At 51.1% G+C, this 24,461-nt stretch overlaps 1 protein-coding gene across 1 annotated transcript in view; it reads right to left on the minus strand.

Annotated features, from left to right (window-relative positions):
- Positions 1–20,081, minus strand: part of LOC114445875 (glutamate receptor 1-like) — a 31,832-nt gene extending 11,751 nt beyond the window's left edge. The window contains exons 1-10 of the mRNA XM_028421179.1: positions 20,010–20,081; positions 8,081–8,320; positions 3,858–4,042; positions 2,501–2,554; positions 1,878–2,036; positions 1,271–1,438; positions 1,098–1,202; positions 707–817; positions 325–531; positions 26–241 (exon numbers count right to left, since the gene is read on the minus strand). Of these exons, the coding sequence (XP_028276980.1) occupies positions 26–241; positions 325–531; positions 707–817; positions 1,098–1,202; positions 1,271–1,438; positions 1,878–2,036; positions 2,501–2,554; positions 3,858–4,042; positions 8,081–8,320; positions 20,010–20,049 (1,485 nt within the window). The 5' untranslated portion in view covers positions 20,050–20,081. The remainder of the gene's footprint in view (positions 1–25; positions 242–324; positions 532–706; positions 818–1,097; positions 1,203–1,270; positions 1,439–1,877; positions 2,037–2,500; positions 2,555–3,857; positions 4,043–8,080; positions 8,321–20,009) is intronic.
- Between the last annotated feature and the right edge of the window lie 4,380 nt (positions 20,082–24,461).

A 24,461-nucleotide genomic window follows, 5' to 3' on the forward strand; every position in this document is an offset into this window, starting at 1 on the left:
CCCCCACCCCTACCCCGCCCCCTACCAAGAAGAGCACCACGCTGACACCAATGTAGGCGAAGACTATGCACATCCAGATCTCGTAGGCCAGCGGGTCGAGGAAGGAGAAGACACCTGGCTTGGACTTGGTGGGTTTCTTGATCATGATGGAGATTCCCAAAGACATGAAGGGTTTGGTGAAGTCAATGACCTGCTCTCGCACCAGAGTGATGGTCAGCGGGGCGACGGCCATGTCGGCCTTCTGCAGGCGTACCAACACAAACACTGAAACACAACATCTCCACATAACCTGAAGCTACAGCTGTGTCCTCTGTGCTCTCTCACCCCATACACCAGCTCGCCCACCATGCCGTTCCACAGCTTCGATTCTGGGTCTCTGGCGCCGTACTTGCCGTCACCCACCAGCTCTAGTCGGTACGAGAAGCCCACGTGTTTGGCGATCTCAGAGGCCAGTTCAGCGCAGTACCCTTCGTACTTGTCGTTCCCCACAAACCGCTCGTGGTCCTTCTTCAGCATCATGTACGGAGCTTCCTGCGAGTTAGAGCTTTACTTATGTTGTGTCAAAAATAAAACAGTATATAAGTAAGACATAAGTAGGAGAAACCGAGCCCTCTGTGGTACCGGCAGGGACAGCTGGGGGAGTCTCTTGTACTAGTTCTGTTTTCTGGAACTGTGACATCTGTGACATCTCTGTGTACAGTCTTACCAGTATGGTGGTAACGATGTAGGTTCTGTTCTGCAGCCCGTGGAAGTCCTCCAGCACCGGGCGGTACACGGCGGTGTTCACGTAGCCTCTCTTCTCGTTCCAGTAGCCAATCTGGACAAAGAGCAGCAAGGTTAGATGGAGAGCTTCACCCTCTGAGCGTCAGCTTCCTGACAAACTTTGGATGTGACCTCGCTGTGATGAGTCTGACAGAGTTTAGCGGAACACTGAGAGTCGGCAGGTTTTCACCAAAGGAACGCTGCACAGACTGATTTCACTGATTATCACGCCTTCCATCAGGCGGAGCTAATTACTGAGAGCAGCTGACGGAGGGAAAACCTGCCGGCTCCACATCGTCTGTTAGAACTAATGGATTCAACAGAACAGCCTGCACCTTCCTGGGTCCAGTGTGGCTCAGCTCCATCACTGTCAGGGTGTAGTTGGTGCGGTGCCCACGTTCATCGAACTGGATGTGACCCGTCAGCCCCTCCAGACGAACCTGCACACACACACACAGGTAGTGGTTTCAGACATAAGGAGAGAGGTCCGGTGTGTGTGTCTTCATACCTGTTGCAGCGCTCTCTGTATATCGATGCCCTGTCCCCAGGGGGCCGGAGGGTTGGCCAGACACTCCCCAGCATTGCCGCGTCGCGAGATGTCGATGCGCTGCCGCCGCAGGTTCTGGAAGGCTGTCGCCATGACGCTGACACCATCGTAGGTTAGAGCTCCGGTGTACTGAGCAGTCCAAAAGAAGGCAGCAGTGATCTCGTTACTGTTTTCAAACATCACTGAAATACCCTGCAAGACTGAATATTCCACCTCAGCAGCTGTTGTTCCTTCATCTGATGTGATTTCCCTCACCATGTTTAGCCGTTTCTTTGGCTTTAATTTCCGCCAATACTGAAATGAATATGGTTTGTTTTTGATAGTCAGAGGAAGAAGAATTCATAATGTAAAAATGATTGTCTAAAACTGTCTAATTGGGTCATACCCCATCGAATCAAAGAGTATCGTATCATAGTGAAGTCCTACCAAATCGAGTTGTTCCATTTTATTGATGTGTGTTGTTTCTGCATTGTATCGTACCTTGTGTATCGATATACGGATTGTCTTATATTGGACAGATGCACACCCCTGTTATCCACAGTGTGTGTGTGTGTCTGTGTGGGCACACCTTGAGCCTCCTGCGCGCCAGTTTGAGGTCTTTGCTGTCGAAGTCCAGCCAGTCCTGGTTGATCTTCTCCACAGCTGGATGGGACCAGTTCACCAGCTGGAAGCCCGTCACGTTCGGCCCGAGCTTCTGAAACTCTGTCATGTTCAGGTCCATGAAACCCTGACACACACACACACACACACACACACACACACTTAAGCGCCTGAACTCTGGGTACTTTCTGTGTTTCCTGTCACATGACCAGTCAGTGTGTTCTCATTGGTCACTGCTCCATCATGTCTGCAGACGTGTGTGTGTGTGTGTGTGTGTGCAGAATAACTCGTTATTAGAATCTTTGGTGTGAACTCAGACCTGTGGGAAGTGATCTGGATTTAGTGACATTTTCATAGTGAAGGATGCATTCAAAAACCACGGGGAAGTTCAAAGACCCTTAAAGTGGAATGATACATTCATCCGGACTGAAAAGAGGAGAGATGTTCATCTAAGTTCACTTAGATGTCATGAGCGATGATTAAAATCAGCCCTCCTCCTGCAGTTATTCAGTCTTTCTGACAGTTCTGTGTTGCTCGCTGCTTCATGAGGATAAACAGCTTCTGTGTGTGACAAGCTGAACTTGAACTCACCAGATTGGCCAGGATGTAGTGGTAGTTCTTCAAGTTCCTCTTCTGAGCAGCAATCTGAGTCAGAATAAATGATATGCTGATTACATTCTGATGTTTCTAATGACGATAAAAAGTATCATCACATCACGCATTAATCACACTCATCTGTGTGTGTGTGTGTGTGTGTGTGTCCTCTCAAACAGCTGCTAATTGGACGACTCGGTTCCTCTGTGAGGGATTAATTGCTCATCAGAGCGAGAGGAGAGAGAAAGTGAGAGGCCCTCCTCAGCCGAGCCAACTGACAGATGACAGGAAGGAGGAGGAGGAAGAGGCAAGAAGGAGCCAGAACATCCAGAGAAAGGTTGACGATAGAGCAGGAGGAAGAGGAGGAGCAGGAGGAAGAGGAGCAGGTGCTTGCTCCCTCTCAGGTCCAGCTCTTAATATTCACAGCTGGTCTGACTGCTGCTGAATCTCTGTCCTCTTCACTCTCTCTGCTTCACTCCTCCTCCTCCTCCTCCTTATCAAAGATCAATCATCACTAACACTCTCAGAATACGATCCTATCAACAGATCCCTGTTGATGCAGTATAGATGATAAATCCTTCCTCCTCCGTGTTAGTGGACATGGGCCCAGCTGGTTTATTATTGATTATTATGAATATTTAATAGTTATTGTTGGCTAAAAACGAAGGCCGTGACGTCGCGGTCAGCAGCCAGCGGAGGCGCCCAGCTGTGTAAAAAGTGAGAGGCGTGCTCGGCGCAGACGTTGGCGGGTGTTTGGGTGGAGCAGTGACAGCCCGGCTGTGAGATGCTTCACCTCGCCTCTGTACAGGTGGTGGAGGCAGAGCCACAGTGGAGTATTCCGGCTGTTTCCACCTTCCAGGTCAGGCTAAATGCCTCCTGATGCTGGATATGTACAGATGTTCTTCTGCCCCCACAGGTCCAGACACGTGCTGCACACTGTCCTCACCTCACGCTCTGCCGCCGAGCTGTTGGCTGCAGTTTGTTTGTTCAGCCTGCTGTCAGAGCGTCCCTGCCTCTGACAGGCTCCTAACAGCTGGCAGACAACAGCAGCCTCCCAGGAGGACACTCAGAGAGCCGAGCCAGGCCGAGCCGAGCCAGGCCGAGCCGAGCCAGGCCGAGCCGAGACAAACCACGATAACTAACAGAGGCGCTGCTCAGCCTTAATGCGGATCATCTCTAATAGAAACTGTCATTATATTTAATACAGGAGCTCTAATGAATCTCTGTCATCTGGTTATTACAGTCGGAGCAGCTCCGCCCGGCATGTTAAGTGGCCTTTTCTTTTTTATGTACAGTCAGCTGATCAGCGCTCCACACCATCAGACACCAACAGTGCACCGAGCTGGAGTCTTACCAGGTTGACGATGGAGTTGAGGCGCTCCAGCTCGCAGTCGATGATGATCTGGAACTCCTTCTTGTAGTCCAGGTCTGCCAGCAGCTTGATGAAGGCCAGTTCGGTCAGAGTATCCAGGTTCACTGAGGTGACCTGCCAGCCCCGCTCCGCTGCCGTGTCCAGGATCCTCTGCAGCACTGACAGCCCTGAGACGAGACAACAGGACAACGTCTTCAGCTGGCAGAAGGTACAGACACAGGTCAGCTGATCTCTGGTCTCATTCAACTACTGGCTGAATGGATGGAACCACAAAAACACGGTGAACAGGTAGAGCAGGGACAGGATGACATTACAGTGGTGTGAGGCACAGGGACAGTACAGAGGGCCTGTTAATGTGTAGAGTCACAGGGAGTCACAGAGCCCTGCACAGCGCGCTGTTTCACCCGTAGATGACCTCTGGGGTGTTTCTGTGTTTGTCGGTCTTCTTCCACACTGCCAGTCTCGGTGATCGTAACACCTAACTAGTGAGGAGGAACTTTTCCTGTGAGACGCTGCGGAGTGGATTGGAAGAGGCAGCGTCTTCTCGATCTGAATGTCAAACTGCTTTTTTGGAGGAGTCAGACTCCTGTCATGCTGGCTGTCCGCCTCAGGCCGGGCTCGGTGTTTACCATTATTACTACCATAGCTTGAAAAGATCACTAGAAAACTGAGACTGAGCCCAGGGTAACCCAGGGTAACCCAGGGCATTCTGGCATGAGAACCATATCCCATCTGTGAAGCACGGTGGTGGTAGTATCATGATTTGTCCAGCTGCTTCTGGGCCATGTTTGGAGGTCAAAGTCCTGACCTTAATCCACCGGAACTGCTGTGAAGGAGCTGAAACAAGCAGCTCATGTGAGGAAACCCAGCAACATGTCAGAACTGAAGCGGCTCTGTACTAAGGACTCAAACTCTGATCAGCAGCCACGAGAAACATTACAGCTGCACAAGCAGGTCGCAGCAGGTCTGCTTCCAGGTCCTCTCCGTGGCTCCTGCCCCCTAGTGGGCGAAGCAGCAATTAGCGTATCTGTAGGTCTGCAAGTTTTTTTAAACCGTACTGAGTCAACACAGAGTAATTACATCAGCACTTTACAGTACACACACACACACACACACTGCATTCAAAATACAAGTCAGCATAATTCAGATTCAGACTTCAAAGAGACACACTGAAGAAATGACTTCAAAGACACACACACACACACACACACACACACCTCCAGGGTTATCTCACAGTCAGACTGGGAACATTAAGGATGTCTCGTGTGGCTGCGGTCTCATTCTGCTGCGACCTGGACGGTCCCCCCAGCATCAGCACCTGCAGACCAGGAGCAGGACTCCTCCCTGGAGTGCAGCCGTTTTTATTTCCTGTCACACAGGAAGTGTTGGACGTACAGTTTCGGGGCCAGGTTCAGTCCGAACGCTGCCTCCGCTCCGAGCTGTCCACCATTAGACGGACACCGATAGATAATTGCTGAGATTATGCTATCGTCTCTGAGAGGCAGCTGCTCATTACAGTCCATACACTGACAGTGTTTACAGCTGCTGCCAAGGCTCCGCTCAGCAAGTCAAGTGTGTTAATGATAATGTGCAACCTTCAATTAGAGATACAGCAGAGCAAGACACCCACCCGGGCAGTGCGAGCATCACTAATACTGAGGACAGAGAGAGAGAGAGAGAGAGAAGACAATAATGAGAGGCAGAATGTAAAAATAGAGGATGGAAACAAGAGCTGTGCGAGAGAGAGGAGTGTATACAGGAGAGAGAGGAGCTTTATAAATGTAGACACTAATCGGCTCCCCGCTCTGCATCTGATTTCCATAAACATACTGCATGCATGTCATTTACTATTAATACAGAGAGGAGAGGAAGAGGAGAGCAGAGGAGGAGCAGAGGAAAGGAGGAAGAGGACGAAGAGATCAGATTAGTCTGAAGGAACGGTGAATGAGAGGAACGAGCAGATGACCAGAGAAGAAGAGGAGTGTGGAGGAACAGGAGAGCAGAAGAGGAAGAAGAAGTTCATCCAGGTCACATCTGGGTGAACCTGAGATCATAGAAGTAAACACAGGAAGTAGTTCAGTTAAATAAGACCTGACTGAACATCATGAATGTCAAACCAAAGGACAGGAGGAGAGACGGAGGACTCATACCTCCTGTCTAAGTTAACGCTGTGTGTGCGTGTGTGTGCATGTTGCGTGTCTAATGGTGTGTTAGCAGGACATTAGCCTGGCGAGGCAGCAGCGGTTATGTCAACCACGCACACAGAATCTGTTTGATGTTCAATTACACACAGTCTCTGCTGACGCTCCCTCTGCCTCATTATTTCCTCAGCAGCTGCTGTCTGTCTGTCCAATGACGCTCTAGCTTTTTCAATCATGTGACGGTCGGCTGAGCTCAACCACAGTGACACGTAGAACATCTTGATGGTATCAAGAGGAGAGAAGAGGAAACGCTCAGAGGCTTCAGCAGATCTTCAAGCTAACTCGTTTAACTCTGTGCTGCTAAATATAGCTGCTAACTACAGTTAGCTGCTAGTTGTGTACATTTCTAATCGGAATCAGAAATACTTTATTAATCCCAGGGGGATGTTAGCAAAGCTAATGTTAGCTAATGTGCTGGATGATTTTTGTGCTGCTAAATGTAGCTGAATGTAGCTAACAAAATGCTAACATCATTTAGATACACATCTCATTTCAGAGCCCGCTCAGAAGAAGGATGGAGAAGAGGAAGAGGAGGCGGAGGACAGGAGGAGCCGGCCGCACAAAGCACAGTGTTGTTACAGTCGTAAGTCTGTATCCATGGCAACAACACAGGCGGATAATTATGGGATGAGTCAGGGTCGATAACTTTCTTATCTGTTTGTGTTGAGTGAAGGTCAGAGCAGGCTGTAGGTTTATACATGTAACACACAGACACACACACAGACACACAAACACAGAAACACACACACACAGACACACACAAACAGACACACACGCACACACACACAGACAGACACACAAACACAGACACACACACACAGACACACACAAACACAGACACGCACACACACACACACACACACACACACACACACACACACACACACACACACAGACACACACACTTTACAAAGGCAGAGAGTCCATAGCAGAGAGCCGTCCACCAGCATCCAAGCAGAAAATAGGCACTCAGCACAGTGTTTACTGAGAGGGATGAAGCCAGAGAGGAGGGGACGGGTCCAGGAGGAGACAGGATGACGGGGGGGACAAAACCAGGAGAGTGGAGGGATTCAGTCAAACACACTCGAATGTTAATGTTTAGGGATTTTCATCAGCACTGACAGAAAACCTTCAACATGCTTGGAGCTGGCGCCCTGACAGCAGCAGCTAGCTCGCTGTCACTGGACGATCAGAGGAGCAGCTGTTGAAGCTTATCAGCTGTGATCAGCAGCTTCTGTTTGCCCCGCCTGTCACAGGTTTTTGGTCATGTGACTGCTGGTCACATGTGAGTCCATCATGGCTTCCTGGTGTGTTGAGGAAGAAACATTTCATCTTGGAGACTTTTTAATGGAGGTTTGGAAACAGAATGTTTATGATGTGCCTGCTGACATATGCCGTGAGTCTGATTTCCGAGTCGCTCTGTGGAGCAGAGTCGTTGGTTTTTACAGTGTATTGCTACGGATTTGTCTTTGATTTAAAGCTTGGCTTTGGATTGTGGCTGCTTCAGCTTAGTTTGAGCTTTAGGTGGAAATCTGTGTCTGAATGTTTAATCGTCACCTGAAGGGACGTTAGATGTTGAGAGTGGACATAAAGTGTGTCAGAGGCGTGAAGAGTTGATGTGTCTCCAGCAGATGTTGAGGAGAAACCACATTAGAGGGACGACACCGCGGAGGCCAGCAGTTCTGGACTATTACTCCACAAAGATTTACCCTGGTCCCCGGGCAGATTCAGAGTCTGATACAGACCGTCCAATGGACTGTAACGCCAGACCAGAGGCCGCAGGGAGACACCACGGGCTGAGGGGGGAGGAAGAGGAGGAGGGGCAGGAGGAGGGGGGGTGAGGAAGAGGAGGAGGGGCAGGGGTCTGACTGAGAGTCTGTGACCCTTGTCGGCAGAGGATAAAAGTGTTGGTCTTGGTTCTGTTCGAGGACATCCTGTGCAGCCTGGCTCAGGAGGATGACGTGACATTTAGGAGGTTATAGGTGTAACTACAAGTGTCCTCACCTGAGTCGGAGCTGTACATGTAGACAAAGCGGGTCCAGTAGAAGTGCTCCAGCAGGGCCATGAGGGGCTCCTGCAGCTGGGGCCGCAGCTGCAGGACAAACTGGTTGTTGGTCTGGACGGGGAAGGACGGCGTGACGAAGCAGACGTGCAGCGAGCCGCAGAACGACATCAGCATGTTGACGGTGCGGCGGTCGTACAGACCCATGATGGCGTACACACCCTTAGAGAACTGGGAGCAGACTGAGGGAGGGAGGAAACAGAGGGGTTAAAGTCAGCATGATGAGCACCAAGAACATCTGAAGAACATCTGAAGAACATCTGATGTCATCACACGTTCGACCCTCAGAGGTCTGATGACTTCCTGTTTAACGCAGCCTGCAGGCTGCAGCGGGTTACGACTCTGGTATGGAGGGCTGCTCCGTGTTGTGTAGTTACCCCACACACACACACAGTGCAGCGTACAGTACAGACACGGGTGTGTGTGTGTCTGTGTGTGTGTGTGGGGGGGGGGGGGGGGGGGGGGGGGGCTCAGAGGGACTTGTGCACTCACATGAATGGAATGAGTTCGATGGAAGAACGTGCAGCTGAGACTCTGCAGCTTCAACATCTGCTGACACACAGCAGGTTCAGTCATGTGATCTGTGACATCATTAAAGCCCAGGATGAGCTCCAACATCTAGCAACGAAGCTAACATGAGTCCAGCTGCAGGGACGTGCTGCTGATGTGCTGCCTCCACCTCAGACTCAGGATCATGCTGAGCCAGCACCTGATTCTGCTCTCAGACCGTGACTAACCTGTGATGCAGCTCGGCGTCACATCATGATGAAGCTCGGCGTCTCATCATGATGCAGCTCGGCGTCTCATCATGATGAAGCTCGGCGTCTCATCATGATGCAGCTCGACGTCTCATCATGATGAAGCTCGACATCTCTCTGAATGTTTTTATTGGATGTCTGAAGCCTGGGAGGATTTGTCTGTCTGTGCTCTCACCTCATAGTTACCAACACTTATCAGATTGTTTACATCTGTCAGGAGCTGTTCTCAGGCTCCGTTGATAAGATGTTTACACTTTAATGGAACACAGGGATGTATGGACTTCCTGTAGTGCTGGACTATTCCCTAATGAGCTAATGAAGGTCGGAGGTCGTGACCTTTTTTAGTCCTCGTCATCCTGCAGAGTGTTAACAGTCTGGATCTTAGTGAATATGTTGCTGCAGCCACGCACACGTCCTGTTTCAGCATGGAGTCATGGAGTCAGGCCGGCAAATCAGGCGGTGCTGAGCGGAGGAGGATGAATCAGGAGAGGCGGGGAGGCGGAGCCATTGTCTCCGGCATGTAACAGGGCTGAGAACGGAGCTTTAACCTGGGAGTGACCTGTGTTAACATGGGCCTCGTGAGTTCACACCCAGCTGCATGTTAAACACCCAGGAGAGCACGCTTCATGGAGGACGTGCAGCTCCGCTCATCCTCAGGCTGCAGTGATGGGTTCGGACTGAGCGGCGGAGAGAACAAGGAGAGATGAGCAGAAACGGAGGAGAGTCGTCAGAGCACAGAACATACATGTTCCTTTTATTTCGGCCATATGTGGGCTGTTAACGTGCACCTACAGGACGCACACTGATTACTGGCAGAAACTCTGATGGGTATTCTCAGACACTGTGTGTGTGTGTGTGTGTGTGTGTGTGTGTGTGCGTGTGTGTGTGTGTGACAGAAGGTCGTTGGATTGATCTTCATTTTCACAGTGAAGTTCCATTTACCTCTGAATGGACATCAGAACCCTCAGAACCCCGAAACACACAGGACACGATCTTTAAAGAACATCAAACATCAGAGAGAGTCAGGGACCTCTGCAACCCTTCTGGATGATGAATGATGATGTCATGTCCCATGACACTGACCACTGCAGATAGTTTATGTCAAAAGCTGTCCACAGTGGACCACCTGACTCTAGTCTGACCTCTGACCTGACTCTAACTCTGGATGGAAGAGATGAGCTTCTGTGTTTTTGTGGAGGTCATAGGGTGCATGACCTTTGACCCTGTGATTCTGAGTGGTTGTGCCAAATTTGCACAGATTTGCTGCGCTCACAATAAAACACAAGGACTGAAACAACACGTCTCAATATTCATGATGCATTAGAAGAAGATCTGATACTATGTCAGAATCTGTGTTTGTAGCTTCAGTCGTCTCATCTCCTGCAGCAAGTTTAGACATCAGCTGTAACTACATTGTAACACACCAGCCTCCCTGAGGTCTGCAGGAGGAAGAGGGGAGGAGGGGGAGGAGGGGGGAGACGGAGGGGAAATTAAATAGTGTGTCTTCTCTGTCTGGCTGCCAGGACTTCCCTTATCAGGAGCCTACAGACTGAGACAACAGACGGAGAACACGGCCTCCCTCAGTTTGTCTTATTTATTGTTTATTGGCATAAAAAATAAAAAAGAGAGAGAGAGCGCTTCATGTCGGACACATTCAGGAAGGCAGAGGGGGAGAGGGGGAGGATTAGGTCTGCTGGTGACATTTCGCCCTTCAGGACTCACTTGTAGTTACACGCTCAGCTGAACGGCTCACATGTGAAACGAGGATAACGAGCGCGGCACGTACCGCCGGAGCGACGCTTATCTTCAACAGCACAATCTGGCAAATAATGACAGAGAGGAGGAGGCGGCGCTCAGACACCGGGCCGAGCGGGATTATCTTTAATTAATGATGCTAATCCTGAGCTTCATCTCGGACAAACAGAGGCGCTATCAGGTGGCAGACAGAAAGCTGCGGCTGACGGAGGAGGACCTGGCGCTGCGCTCCGCCCTCCAGCGGTCATTTTGCCACAGGGCAAATGTGTGACTCGTGGGTTCAATGTCTTAAATAACCAGCTCCATCTGGTTTATGTCACTTCCCTTTTCCCCTAGCGAGCCGGGTCGTAGCACACCATGATGGGGGCGACTGCACAGGTGGGCCTGCTGCTGCTCGCCCAGCCCCTGTGAGGGAGCTGTGTGCCCGGCACATGTCTGAATCCTCTCCTCCGTCAGTCCTGGTCCTCATAAGGTCATCAGACTGAAAGTCTCCAGCTGGAAACACAGAAGCTGACAGCGCTGTGAGGCTGCAGCGGCCTGAGCTGGACCTGCAGAGGCCGGCCCAGCACGCTGTGAGTGACTGCGGCCCACTGATCCATCCCACCTCACGTTTGATGTCGGTGGACTCATTGATCTACTTCCTGTATTCAGACTCCGACCGTGTGAGAGCGTTGCCTCTGCTCTGCAGTGAGCTCCTGGCTCAGCCTCTCCTCCTACAGTGTAACAAACACAGTGACGTGCAGGAAGTCTCCCTGACTATGACTCTGTGCCTGGGGCCTGCTGGCAAACCAACGAAACCCAGACCTGCAGCACGTTCACTAGAAACAGAGGAGCCCCGGTTGATGGTCCTGACTCTGAGACTCTGAGGGAGTGGATGTTGTTGGAGGAGTTTAGGAAGTGTCTGTCAGGTCGGACCCTGGTGTTCCTGAATGAGCAAAAAGTCATGAGTCATTGTCTGCTGCTGTATTAGCTGATGAGTTTCTGCTGATTCATGCACAGTTTGTTCATGTAGGTCTGCTGAGAGGCTGCACCACACGCCGGCTGTAACGAGTCAGCAGAATAGACTGAAGGATAACTGGGATGTGTGATCACCAAGTACACGGCCCCCCTCTCTCTCTCTCTCTCTCTCTCTCTCTCTCCTTCTGCCTCCGCCCAGTGTTAGCGTCCAGGTTTCGCTGCATCCGTGGGGTGTGCTGGTCGGCTGTGTTGCCTTATTCTGTAGCATAGTCACCTGGACACACTGGACACACTGGACACACTGCACATCCAGCGCCTGCTGCTCATTGCACTTGTGGTTAGATGCCAGACTGCATTTCGTTGCATCGTACTTTTACATGTGTGCTGACAATAATGTTGAATCTAATCTAATCTAGTCTAATCTGATCTAATCTAATCTGATGATGCATTCAAGGACCATCAGAAAATGGAATGTCTCAGTTTTTGCAGTCTCTGGCTCGTTATGGCTTCTGAGAGCTCAAACTGAAGTTAAATACTATTAAGAACATTCTGATGTTTAAAGCCAACATCAAATATTTAGATGAGGTCACCTCAGAGAGGACTATGGGTAAAATTCTCTGTGGACAACCAAAATATATATGTAGACAACGCAGGAAGCTGCAGACTGCTGCAACTGATCAGGGACAACATGTAGAGCCAGTGTGTGTGTGTGTCTGTGTGTGTTTGTGTGTGTGTGTGTGTGTGTGTGTGTGTGTCTGTGTGTGTGTGTGTGTGTGTGTGTGTGTGTGTGTGTGTAAGCTGCATTCTCAGCAGGAGATTATTGCACTGATGCCTAGGAGGCAGCGGTTGCCTAAATGACTTTAGACTCAGTGTGTGTGTGAATCAGCATGTGGATGTGTGCTCTGTATTAATTTTTATGTGCTGTGTGTGTGTTGTGTGTGTGGTGTATCACCCGGAGGAAGGCAGCCATTTAATCTATTATTCAGCATTGCTACTAAACACATTAATTAGAGCCTGAGGTGGAGACGGGTGCTCTGAGAGCTCTGGGTTTAAACCTGGTGTCTTCTCTTTTTTTAGGGTCCAACCTCTGCACAGCGGCCATCTTTGGAAACCAGAGTGAGCGCCACCTGGTGGCTGGTTCGGCCCGACTGTAAGAAAACGGTGATGAAGCTTGTTGCAGATAAAGATTTGTGCCTTGTGTTGAACGTTTGTGTCCTGACCTGAGTCCTCTCTTATCTTAGCTCCACCCCCTCCCAGACTGTGTCGGTCTTTATTACCCCGTTCACACTGGGGGAAAAAATCTGGCTAAAGCGGGATTCGGGCCTATCCAGATGTTTTTTTCTGAGTGTGAACACCTCGAATCCGGCTGTATCCAGTTTGATTTCAATCCGGCTAGATCCACCCACGAGAGGTGGACAATAAAAACGCATGCGCACACGCGGCCCTACCGCGGCCTGAATGGACTCTGTATATTACGAGTCGCCACCTAGTGGTTTGGAGGACAGCATACACGCTGGATGAAGCCGGATTGAGTGCGGACACAAGTGTGTGCTAGCCAGATTTGAAAATAGGTCTAAACGCATCCAGCTTAAAGGCTGTCTGGGCTCAATCCTACTCTAGCTGGAATGACTTTCTCCAGTGTGAACGGGGCCTATGACGCCTCAGTGGCCACAGAAAGAGTCTCTGCCAGTTTCCTTTCAAACAAACACTGTCCAGATTCTGAACCTGCCTCCAGATTAAGAGTCTTAATCCTCACAGTGTAAATGCAGTAAAATGGTGTCTGACCCGCCCACTCCGCTGCCTGTGACTCTGCCATGTCAGCGACTTCCAGCTGAACCTCTCACTGTACGTCACTTCAGATAAAACACACAGCACATATAAATGTCACTCTGAGGCTGGGTGCTGGGATCCCAGCTCGCTCCGGCCCCACTGCGTGTCATTCTGGGAAAGCGGCGGTAAAAAGTGTCGGCTGAGTGACGGAAACGCGCGGCGACGGACTGAAACAGTGACCTGATCGTCGGCTGAGTCCCCGGGCTCCTCAGTGGAGGATCGTAAACAGCCGAGCTCGTCATGAATGGAGGCAGCGGAGGATGATGACGGCGAGGGCCTCCAGTTAACAGACGTCCTCAGAGTTACCCACCAACGCCCCTCAGCGGGACGGTCCCCCCGCTCCGTGATCACAGACAGGCAGAGCTGCAGTGCAGAGATGGACGCATGTGTCAGGAGGAGGAGCGCGGCCTCAGCTGTCGGCCCCGCGGCCCTTGTCGTCAACGTCTCTGGGCTGTGTTTAAATAAAGCTCTGTCTCACAGCCTCCGGTGGCGAGGAGCGAGATGTCTGACTGGAGGAGCCTCAGCGAGCACGAGGCGAGGTCGGCCCGGCCTCTGCGACGCCACAGCCAGTGTCTGTGAACATTAAAGGCGGCTGGAGTCAGATGATGAACACTCGCCGTTCACCTCGATGAAAACAGCTCGTCAGAGTCTCCAGCACACATGACCCCTCACACGGGCTTCTGAAGGGCGGCTCTGCAGCTCGGTGTGGAGTAGTGTTGGGAAGTTCGACTCTTTTTGACTCAGATCTTTTACTCTCGAACACTAAATTGAACGAATCTTTTTGTGAGTCATTTCCTTCATTGTAGCTGTCACATGACAAATGAAGGAGAGACCGTCCTGCTCGCCACACAGCCTGAGCTGTGAACGAATCTGTGCGGCGACAGCAGCCTGTCACATGGCAAATTAACGATGAACGAGAACAAACGACTGGTGAACTATACATTTCTGTTTCCTGTCCTGCCGACTGAGCTCATGGCTGCCTGCCGTGTGGCGAGAGAACGAATCACTCACTGAGGTGACTCATTACTCCCGAGTCATATAAAAGATTAGTTCATATTGAACGAATCGTTCGCGACCGACACATCACAAGTGTGAAGCAACATCTGCACAGTTGGAAACACTTTATTCCTTCAATATGATGTCGAAATGTTCCGAAGAAATGACTCTAAGCCTCAAACTGTGATTCTCAGTTCAGACCTTTCTAAAAAACAAAGCACTCAGCACCACTAGAGCGCCATGGCTGCCTCACATGTGACCAGCAGTCACAGGACTAAAGGTCAAAGAGTATTTGGCTGATCTGAGGGTTTCTACAGCTGATGTGCAGCTGCATTGATGAAATATCTTTGACATGTGGAGCTCCTGTAACATGATCAAATATTTAAGATGGAGCCACCCAGCAGCAGCTCCTTTAGAAAAAAACACGATTCATCAACAAATAATCTGCAACAAGCCTGAATAAGTCCACAGGAGCACTCGGCTCTGCATCTGGACCTCCATCATGGCGGTGTTTTTAACGTAAACACACACAAATAACCACAAAGGTCCCCAGAGCTAGCAGCATCTGTCGCCTCTCTGCTGCCCGCCCCACTGTGATGAAGGAGCCGCCTGTCGTCCCAGTGGGACAGCAGCGCTAATGCTAAGAGACAGATACCTCGTTAGCATGATAGCATTCGCCTCAGGGTAAACAGCTATTGTTAGCATGATAGCATGGCCTCAGAGGGAATAGTTATTTTCAGTGCCAGCCTGCTCAGAGGCTTGTTTGTAGCATGTTAGTGCTGGCCATGGGGACGTAAAGCTGTACCAAGGACACACACACACACACACACAGATGTGTGTGGCAGATTTTACATGATCGTTCTTTCATTGATCAGTGGTTTTTATAGTGATTATATGTTATTTATAGGCGGGTTTCAGCACCGCAGTCAGAAACAGAGATGCTGCTACCATCATTAAGACCATGGGGGGTTGCTTGATTGACAGGTGCCTCCGCCTGTCACAGTCAACTGTGTGTAAGCTTCCTCAGAGAGGATCCACTGTGCGGCGTGGACACACTGTTATTCCCTCTGAATCCATAAAATAAGAGCGTGGTGTTTTTAATCCCTGACTGTGAAGGATCTCTGCATGAAGAGTAATTAGATTACAGTGAACGGGGATTTACTGTGTGTGAAACAGGAACAGCACAAATGATGTGTGTTTGCCAGAAAGATAAGGACGCTTTATCATCTGTTAGCTTATTACCGAACCCAGAGCGCTCTGTTCTGTGACAAAAGCAGATAAAAAAAAGAGAGGATGTGCGTGACGTGCAGAGCGCCCGGCGCGGCGGGGACGCTGATTCAGAGGAGAACTTATTACAGCGAAGCTAAAAGCAGCACAATGTGACAAAATAGAGCTAAAAAACAAGTGAGTGAGGACTGGAACACATGAATGAGTTTTCACTGTTTGGTGACCTGGATTTCTGGGCCACTAAAGAGGAAGAGCAGCTTAAAAAGAGGACAAGAGAGGAAGCTGTGAGAGCCGAGGACAGCAGGTGAGAGAGAGGCCTGGCTGTTATTACACTGGAGTCCTAGCAGAAAACAATCAGTGTGTACAGTCACAGGTCGGAGGGGTTTCAGGAGTGAGACCTGCCTTTAAAGATGAGAACACGTTGCTATGACGATGCAGGTGAGCCAGGTAAAGTGAAACTAGTCCACGGTGTCTGTTGCTGTCTTCCTGCAGACATGCAGCAGGGAGAGGAGACGGGTCTGACTGGAAGACGTGCAGCTGCCACAGGAGGGACGAGGACGCTCCCAAACACGTCCACATTAAAAGACGCTAACGTGTACAGTCAGCGGCGGAAGCCGTCCTGATTCCACTCCACGCTGCAGGTTATTTTTCTGTCTGAGTGATGGAGCTGCTGCACCTGAGCTGATCCTCTGCCGCCCTCTGGACACTCCTGCCTCCCCCCCTCTCTCCCTGTCTCTTTCCATCCATCTCTTCGTCTGTCTCTCTGGTTTGCCCTTTTCATTCTCTGTCTCTGTCTCCTCCTGTGAAGCCTCGTCCTCCCTCCTCTCCTTCCATTTCTCTCTAATGTATCCCGGCTTCTCTCCTCCACATCAGGCCGAGCATCAGCTGCGATCTTACCGACCACAGACGTCACCCATATGTTTTTAGAAGAGCGGGGGGAGGAAGACGCCATCCTGGCAGAGCCGAAGTTCACCCACTGCTCCCAGACCAGACACGGACACAGAGGTAGAAATAAAGTCCACACGGTTTAATCCCTGCTGTGCATATGGAGCTTCAGTCTGTGCGGACTGACTGTTCTGATTTTAGTACATGGACTGCAGCGACACTTCAATAATCTGAAGCTGCAGATGGATTCTCGGTTTTAATTGCTACATGTCTGGAAGCGTGTGAAGTGGAGAAAATGAGCTGTTTGAGGAACGTTCCATGATTCTCTGACATTTTGCAGAGTGAATCAGCTGATTGAACACATGGTGCAATCAATGCGAGCGTTTATCTAATCACTCCAGACTCAGCTGGGGAAATGAAATCAGTCTGTGTGTTTATTCAAACATCAGAACCACGGCCTCAGATCCCAGAACCTGTCCCCTCCCTCTGTGTAAAACAGAGCCGGGCCTCCTGTGAGACAGACTGTGCTGTCGGAGCGCGGCGGCGGCGGCATCCTCCCTGTGCTGTGCTCTGAGCTCTGAGGCAGAGAAACAAACATCTCTGTGAGAGCTGAGACTCGGAGCTGCTCTCACCTGATGATGCTTTCACACAACCAGCTCCGGCTCTTTACCGGGAATTAGTCTCAGTGAAGACGAGGTCAGAGACTGACAGCTGCTCTCAGCTGAGAGCTCACAGCCGCTCAGCCAGTCACGGCCCGGAGGACGTGCTCCTCCTTCTGTCAGGCGCACAGGAGTAAGAACTGAGCCACGTTTGTCTAGGAATATGCAAATACATGCAGGAGCTGCCCCCAAATCTAATCAGATCATCTGTGTGTGGGACCTGTGCTGAAAATGAGTTTCTAATAAATCAGGTTCCTTCTAACTGCTGTAATGAGCTGATTACAGATGACTCACGGAAACATGTCGGTGTGTCAGAGCAGGATCACACACAGGGATCAGCCTGGACAAAACTTCAGACCATGTTCCTGCTGACCACTGTTTCCATGGTAGCGATCAATTACACCCACTGACTGATGTTTCTATGGTGACATCCAGTCACCATCATCTCCATGGAAACAGTCGGTGCTACCTGCTGACCGGCAAAACTACCGAACTGAGCGAGCTGCCTGGACCCCGTCAGCGGTTTCTGCTGCGCCCACAGGAAGTGGTCTGACGGAGGAGTCGGAAGTTCTGCCGCCCTGACGTCTTCCTGCTGAAGTTCTGAGTCTCTTCAGCAGGAACGTCTAACAGCCGACACACACTCCCTCTGCTGCTTTAAACCCAGCACACACACACACACACTGAGTCTGTTCTGTGTCCTGTCTCTGTCTCTGTGAGTGAACGTGTTCTCCTGCTGCTCTGTGTTCTTCATCACTTGCCTCACCTTCAGATTCACCTCGGACCCCCCTGTATGATCCAACGATCCTTCCAGTCTGCTTTTCCTTTCAGGCGCCTCATTCTTCCCCTGCCTTTTGTCTGACAGGCAGCGCTGCTTTAACGTTGAGGGACGGGTCATGAGGCCTGTGTCTGAATAGCTTCATTATGCTGAGCCACATTCAGGTGAACCGGGCCGGCTGCTCATCCAGCGTTGTGGGGCAGAACACAACAAGGTCAGCACATTGTTCTGTAAGCCTTCTTCACTGTACTGAACGCTCCCCGGAGCCAGAGTCCATTTAGCGCTGAGCTCCCTCTGCTCCACATCCACTTACTGCCGCTGTCTGCTCTCTTACAGCCCTCCTCCATTTACTTCTGCTCTCCCCACAGCCCACGTCTGCTGCAGGAAGTCTGGATGAAGGAAGGATTATGCGCTGACCCGTGATGGAGAGCGCGGCATCATCAGCCTCCTTCTGGTCAGACCCTGTTACACTCCACACAAAAACAACTGATCTCACTAATGTAGTAAAACCTGTCCGATAGATGCAAGCAGCACCCGCTGGGAACTCAACAGCACCTCTGTCTGATCTGTATCTGAGCTACAGACCTTTGTGATTTTTTTATTTTGAAATACTTTATAATCCCATCAGGGAAATTGCTTAAGGCTGCCCAGCAAGGAGCGCCACACAGTGAGTGCACTGGAGGCAGTGTGGGTAAAGTGCCGTGCCCAAGGACACACAACAATGACTAGGGAGGAGCTGGGATCGAACCACCGCTACAACCCTGCTCTACCACTGAGCCACCGCTGGGATGGCTGTGTGTGTCTGTGTGTGTGTGTGTCTGTGTGTGTGTGTGTGTCTGTGTGTGTGTGTCTGTCTGTGTGTGTGTGTCTGTGTGTGTGTCTGTGTGTGTCTGTCTGTGTGTGTGTGTCTGTCTGTGTGTGTGTGTGTGTGTGTGTGTCTGTGTGTGTGTGTCTGTGTGTGTGTGTCTGTCTGTCTGTGTGTGTGTCTGTGTGTGTGTCTGTCTGTCTGTGTGTGTGTGTGTGTGTGTGTGTGTGTGTGTGTCTGTGTGTGTGTGTCTGTCTGTGTGTGTGTGTGTGTGTGTGTGTGTGTGTGTGTGTCTGTGTGTGTGTGTCTGTCTGTCTGTGTGTGTGTGTGTGAACAGCAGGAAAGGTTGATGCTTCCTCATGTATTTCTCTTAACAAAAAATGAGACCAAATATAAGAGAGACTTAGAGAAAGATGGCCGCTGAGCGTTCAGACAAAGACAGCGTTAGCTCTGATATTGTGGGTGTCATCACAGGAAATCCAGCTCTGTCAGGATGAGGAGATAAAATCAGTTGTTATTGTCTTCTATTCTTGACAGAATAAAATAAATTATCTGAGGTTGTTAAAATCAGTATTATCTCAAGATACTGAAATAAGTTTGGCAGGAGTTCAGTTTTGTGATATTTTGTGATAACATAACATTCTCAAGAGAAAACTAAACTATGCTTTGCGTGTGATAAATAAGATGGTTCCATTCTGCCGGGGGCCTGCGTGCTCTTTTCTTTTGCTCTGTTCTCTCCGGGTGCTCCGGCTTCCTCCGTGCTTGTTAGGTCAATTGGTCGCTGTAGAAATTCTGTAGCTGTGCTTGTGTGAGTGTGTGAATGGCTGTCTGTCTGTGTGTTGCCCTGCGATGGACTGATGTCCATGGACCCTGCCTCTCACCCGTAGTTAGCCCCCCGTGACCCTGCGCTGCAGGACAGAGCGGGTTAATGGATGGATGATGGACAGCTGCTCACCCCTCCTCGTCCCGTGGATCGCTGAGGGACACATCATTGTTTGATCTAATCACTTTAAAAAAGAATTGATATGAAGTACAGGAAGCTGAAGGGACTGGTTTCTGGCAGCAGCAGAAGAAGAAGCTAGTCCTAACCAACCACAGATCTGCTGCCCAAGCTCAGATACCAGGACAATACACAACACAGACCTGAAGCCAGAGTTCACAAACATCCCACAGGTACTGATGTTCTGAAGACAGGAGGAGTGGACCGGCTCTGTGTGGACTTACAGGCGTAGGTCATGGCGAAGCTGCTCCCTGTGTCCACCATGTCCACCTGTGGCACCAGCTTGGGGACGTCCTGGTGCTGAGCCAGGGCGAAGCGAAACACCTCGTACTCATGGGAGCCCGTGGGGAAGAGACCGCCTGCAAGAAACCCAGAAAGAGCTCAGCACTGTCCTGCAGCAGGCGCACGTGTGTGTCTGTGCGTGTGTGTGTGTCTGTGTGTGTGCGCGTGTGTCTGTGTGTGTGTCTGTGTGCGTGTGTGTGTCTGTGTGTGTGTCTGTGTGCATTTGTGTGCGTGTGTGTGTCTGTGTGTGTGTCTGTGTGCATTTTTGTGCGTGTGTGTGTGCGTGCGTGTGTGTGCATGTGCATTTGTGTGTGTGTGTCTGTGTGCATGTGTGTGTGCGTGTGCATTTGTGTGTGTGTGTCTGTGTGCATGTGTGTGTGTGTGTGCCTGTGTGTGTGTGTGTGTGCGTGTGCATTTGTGTGCGTGTGTGTCTGTGTGCATGTGTGTGTGTGTGTGCGTGTGCATTTGTGTGTGTGTGTCTGTGTGTGTGTGCGCGCGTGTGTCTGTGTGTGTGTGTGTGTGCATTTGTGTGTGTTTGCATTGTGTTCCTGTGTTTTGTGTTTTGTGTGTGTGTCTGTGTTGCATTTGTGTGCGTTTTTGTGGGTGTGCGTGGTCGTGTGTGCATGTGCATTGTGTGTGTGTGTCTGTGTGCATGTGTGTGTGTGTGTGCGTGTGCATTTGTGTGTGTGTGTGTCTGTGTGCATGTGTGTGTGCGTGTGCATTTGTGTGCGTGTGTGTGTGCATTTGTGTGCGTGTGTGTCTGTGTGCATGTGTGTGTGTGTGTGCCTGTGCATTTGTGTGTGTGTGTCTGTGTGTGTGTGCGCGCGTGTGTCTGTGTGTGTGCATTTGTGTGTGTGTGCGCGCGTGTGTCTGTGTGTGTGTGTGTGTGCATTTGTGTGTGTGTGTGTCGTCCTGTAGCCGGCGGCTCACAGGCTCTGCTGCCCGTCAGCAGTCGGCTGCACAGTAGCTTCTTATTGGAGCTGTTCTCTCTCCCTCTCAGCAGAGCGGGTCACAGGGTCAGAGGACAACGACCTGAACACTGAAACTCTGATGGAGCCTCTTCAGTGAAGAGACGCTTCATTCACATGCTGACATCCTGCAGAGAACCCCCGACAGCCCACAGACTGTGAGCAGATGAAATGTTTGTATTGATAATCAGCCCTGTGTTTAACAAGCAGGGAGGATCGGCCACATGAAGACTGATCATGTGTTGTTTCTGCTTAATACTTAAAACCTTACCTAATATTTATATAATATAAGAACTGCTAATGCTACAATAACAGAACGTTACAGGAGTGTGTGATTTATTCGGGGCTGTGGAGGCTGGAAGCGCCCATCTGCTGTGACAGCAGGACCTCCTGGTTCAATACAGACAGGGAGGCGATGGATGCTCCGTGCCGGCTCCCTGGTTGCTCGCCTCTCTGACTGTACTCCAGTGAAAGGCCTGTTAGTTCAACTGGAGCTCTCTGAACCACTGGGCCGATGAATCGCATTAAAACTTTCATTTTGGGCGAGTCACACGCTCCGCAGCCCGCAGCTGCCCGACCCAGCACCCTGAGGCTGAGCGAGGATCAGCGGGACTGAAGGAGCACAGAGAGGAGGCGGCCCGAGGACAAGCGCCACACTGAGGCCTGTTCCAGAGCCGGACGTGATCGGGTTACTGATGCTGGCTGTGGACCAGAGAGCGGACCCGCTTCACACTGATGCTTCTCCTGATAAACACGCATCTTACTGAAGGTATGTTGATGCCTGGGGCTGCTCTGCATTCAACTCAAACATGGTTTCTGTGTTGAATGTATCACTGAGTGACGTCCAGAGAACAGAGGACAGAGTTCATGAACAGTGACCCGATCTGTTTGAGACAGAGCCCAGCTCAAAGAGTGGAGCCGCAGAGGAAATCACACAAAGAGTTCAGGCTGCACACAGACAGACCCCACAGACCCCACAGACCCCCAGACCACAGACCCCCAGACCACAGACCCCCAGACCACAGACCCCACAGACCACAGACCCCCAGACCACAGACCCCCAGACCACAGACCCCAGACCACAGACCCACAGACCACAGACCCCACAGCCCACAGACCCCCAGACCACAGACCCCACAGACCACAGACCCCACAGCCCACAGACCGCCCCACAGCCTGCAGACCCCACAGCCTGCAGTCCTCAGAGGACAGGATGGGAGCATTAAACAGAGTCAGGACGATGACCAGAAGAATGAGCACCGAGCACCTCAATGACACGAAATGTGATGTTGTGATGTGTAGGATGTACATTAAAGCTCCAGTGACGGGCTTATGAATCACTTCTGTCTAATAGTAGTAATAATAATAGTAATAATAACAGAATGTGTTTCTTAGGTCTCGGCCGTCTGTCCATGGTCTCCGTCTTCCGTTCTTATTAATGTGAGACGTTGTGAACTGTGCTGCTGCTCAGCTCGGAGCCTGCACTGATGAACACTGTGCTGCACGCTGCAGGAATATTAAAGAGACAAAGTACTGTAAGTCACAACATGAATATATGAATACTAACGTACAGTAAGTCACAGAGGGAACCCCGGCCACAGGCGTTATTACAGGGGGGACAGGACATGTCACCCAGATGTAGATCAGACCAGGGCTGCAGGGTCATTACAGGGAGCAGGTGGAGGAGGACATGTCAGAACACGAGTTATTAAAGAGAGTCGGTCAGTGCGTCACTGTGTGAAACACAAACACCTGCTGCAGTCACAGCTGGAGGACAGACCCCTCACTGTACGCGTCCAGGTAATGAGCCCCGCAGCGGCCCGGAGGGGGCGCGACCCCCGCTGCTCACTCACCTATGTTGATGTTACTTGGGAAACTTGTGCCGCTGCAGAGCCCGACCAGCAGCAGCAGCAGCAGAGGGACGGGGGGCACCGGGACGCTCCGCAGCCGCATGGTTCCTCCAGCAGCACCGACAGCAGACGCACAGCAACCGGTGTAATCCCATCCACAGCGGGGCTGCCACAGATCCAGCGCGGCCCGGCAGCAGACTCACACATCCAGCGGCAGCAGCAGCGGCGGCTCCGGTCCTCGGGTCCTCCGGTCCTCCGGTCCTCGGGTCCTCCGGTCCTCGGGTCCTCGGGTCCTCCGTCTGGGTCTCTGCTCGCTCTGTCACACTCTTCAGCGCACATCCACGGTGGGAGCGCAGCGCTCTGCTGCCGCGTCGACTCTCAGACTCGGAGTGTGTGATCACTGCTCCTGTACCCCCCCCCCCCCCTCTCTCTCTCTCTCTCTCCCCCCTCACTTCACCTCCTCTCTCATTGGTCAGTTTGAAGCTGAGGAAAACAATAGAAATGTGTTGTTGGCTTCAGATATTTATTTTTCTGACTCAGCGTCCTTTTAATCAATAGCAATATTAATCAATCATCACAGTAACCATGGCAACAAGCTGATGATATCCAGGTGTGATGCTTATCGCCATGACAACAATACTAATGAGCACTAAACACCTTTATTAATGAATGACTGCATAACTTTGGAGTTTAGAGTGACTCATGTTTGGAGGCAGCCCTCAAGTGGACACTGGAGGAACTGCAGCAGAGGTGACGCTTCAGTCAGTCAGGACCACACGGAGGTGGAGGTCTGACTTCCAGAAGTGTGTGAGAGTCGATATCTGACCGAGTCATTTAACACTTATGGTAACGTCCTTGAAGAAGCTCCGCCCTCTCCGCCTCCCTCTGAGCCAACATTTAAAGATGGACACGTGCCGAATAAAACCAACACATGCGTTCTCCGTCCTCCCCCGGTGATCTGTGTGTGAGGACTGCAGCATGGCAGGCTCATTGTTCACTTGTTGGTTTCTTCAGTTAATCACAAAATGGCCGCCCTCCCACTCAGTTTGCCCACACATGAAATAATGGGGACGCTGATAATCTCCCTCTATTCAGCATCCAGTGAGCCAATTTACAGAGACAAAACAAAGCGAGCGGAGGAAGCCATCGGCCCCTTTCATCCGCGTCCCTGCCTAATTAATTTATCTGTGCTTGACAAACAGGCTAACGGCGGCGTGGGTGGATCCAGCGGAAACAACAAATCATCAACTTCTGGTGGCGAGTAGTGAGTGGCGAGCGGCGAGTGGCGAGCCCGCCTCCTCACAGCTCAGCTCAGTTATCTGCTCCTGTCACAGGGTCAGAGCCCCTGGAGGTGATCCTGCTGCGAGCTCCTCCTCACCACACAACAGCCCAACATGGCTGCACTCAGCCTGACACAGTGAATACGCAGGCGGTCCCGGGGCTGAGATTTCCACCTGACTGTGAACGCAGCAGACTCCACCCAGCAGCACATGCAGTCAGTCAAACAGGCCGCGTCCTGATTGGCTGCCTGGGTGTCCCGTCATAGGATCCGGCTCTCAGAGAGGAGACACATGAG

The sequence above is a fragment of the Parambassis ranga genome, chromosome 14 (assembly GCF_900634625.1).
Source record: "Parambassis ranga chromosome 14, fParRan2.1, whole genome shotgun sequence".
Lineage (NCBI taxonomy): Eukaryota > Metazoa > Chordata > Actinopteri > Ambassidae > Parambassis > Parambassis ranga.